Genomic DNA, 1,662 nt, shown 5'->3' with positions numbered 1-1,662 from the left:
TACATGTAAAAGAGCAACTTACTTCGACATATTAAGTACAATGCAATACATATCAATGTAGTGTTATATTTCCGATACACAAATTATTGTAAATAAAATCTAATACCTAATGGACCCTAAGGGGCTAAGTATATAATAAAAAAAGGATATGATATAAAAGTATAATATAAAAGCATATAATAGAAAAGCACAATAAAAGGAATAAGGAACAGGAAAAGGACAAAGAATAAGAAATAAGAAATACTGAAAACAAAAAATAACGCTATTCCTCTATTCCTTTATTCTGCGTTAATGAATTAAATTTCATGTTTTAATATTGAACTGTTCCCTATTCTTTGTTCTCTATTCTCGATTCCCTATTCCTTATCCCTTTTATTGTACTCAGACCTTAAGAGTTACAGAATCGCACATTTCAAACTGTACTTTCTGTATTTCTTTGCGATCGTTTTCTTTCACTTTTCCTTTCGCAAAATGTGAAGGTTACATCGTGACCCGAATATCGAATATACACGAAATGACACATAAATGGCATAAAATTACTTGCACTTACGCGTAACGATACATCAGCCATGCTCGAGCATGAATCACTACATCCTTTGAACATTCCGCTGTCGTTAAGTCGTGCTTATCGTCCAATTGTACGTTCGCCATTTCATTGGTTCCCACAAAATCCATATGTATAGCTCGCGCTTCGGCGTTCGTGAAGATATGCGTACGACACTAATATCGATAGCGCGAATCTCCTGTAAACACATTGCGTTTCTCACGGTCGAAAAGAGGGAAAGTGCGAAGTTCGTGCTGTGTTGAACGAAGGAAAAAATTTGATCTAATCAACACGGTAACGCGCGATATCACTCGAGATTCATACGATGCGCGAAATGGTTCAAGTGCGACAAGAACGATGACGACGAGAACGATGTCGTAGTGCAACTAATTCGAATTCGGACCATTTTACTTTTCGCTCGCGATGCCGCCGAGTCGCCTGGACGCCGTCTACAGGAGCATACTGCTTACCAAATTCTTCACGAAGGGCTGGGGTAACCCTCAAAATTTGAAACGGTAAGTTGTTAACCTGAATCGTCATTCGAGCAACGTCATTCAATGAGTACTTCACATCTTTAGATTCGCAATCTTGACGAGCATTATATTTACGTGAATATGAGACTGCTCTTTGTTGAACAATGAAGAACACAACGATGAATAGTTTATTTCATTAATATATAATTTTGTGTAATGCTTCGGAGGAAAACTGACATTAATATATAAATAACATCTGAACTTATCTATATGTTAACCTCACATTGACTGTCCTACAGCCAATGTTATATAGACGTAGTAAAGATAATGCTCTGAATAACTAGAAACACCCATTTGCTTTTATTCTTTTACCATAAGATCCTCTTGTCTAGAAATAATTTGTTATTTATAGAAATATATAATATTCATGCAAACTTTTATTCCAGGATTTTTGAATTCAGGAAAGTTATAGCAAACCGAGAAACATGTTACAATATGATTCCATGTGACTATCCAATAGAAATTACAAAGGTACTCAGCAAACTCTTTGTTACAAACTTGACAAATACTGAAGAAAATTGATATTTATGTGTATTTATATGTATTATATGTACTATAGAGTTTATATATATATATATATATATA

General features: G+C 34.5%; 1 protein-coding gene across 4 annotated transcripts in view; it reads left to right on the top strand.

Annotated features, from left to right (window-relative positions):
- The first annotated feature begins 651 nt into the window (after positions 1 to 651).
- LOC116853719 (protein ABHD18) overlaps positions 652 to 1,662 on the top strand; it is a 7,349-nt gene continuing 6,338 nt past the window's right edge. For 3 of the 4 annotated variants that reach the window (XM_032834892.1, XM_032834890.1, XM_032834891.1), the window contains exons 1-2: positions 968 to 1,059; positions 1,464 to 1,548. In XM_032834892.1, the coding sequence (XP_032690783.1) occupies positions 968 to 1,059; positions 1,464 to 1,548 (177 nt within the window). Of the gene's footprint in view, positions 1,060 to 1,463; positions 1,549 to 1,662 lie in introns of all 4 variants that reach the window. The other variant, XM_032834889.1, reaches the window with a different exon arrangement.

The sequence above is a fragment of the Odontomachus brunneus genome, unplaced genomic scaffold, assembly GCF_010583005.1.
Source record: "Odontomachus brunneus isolate Ranch 3 - 2012 unplaced genomic scaffold, Obru_v1 Obru_scaffold_497, whole genome shotgun sequence".
Taxonomy (NCBI): domain Eukaryota; kingdom Metazoa; phylum Arthropoda; class Insecta; order Hymenoptera; family Formicidae; genus Odontomachus; species Odontomachus brunneus.
Note: the sequence above shows the minus strand (reverse complement) of the source record. Positions and strands in the feature narration are given on the sequence as shown.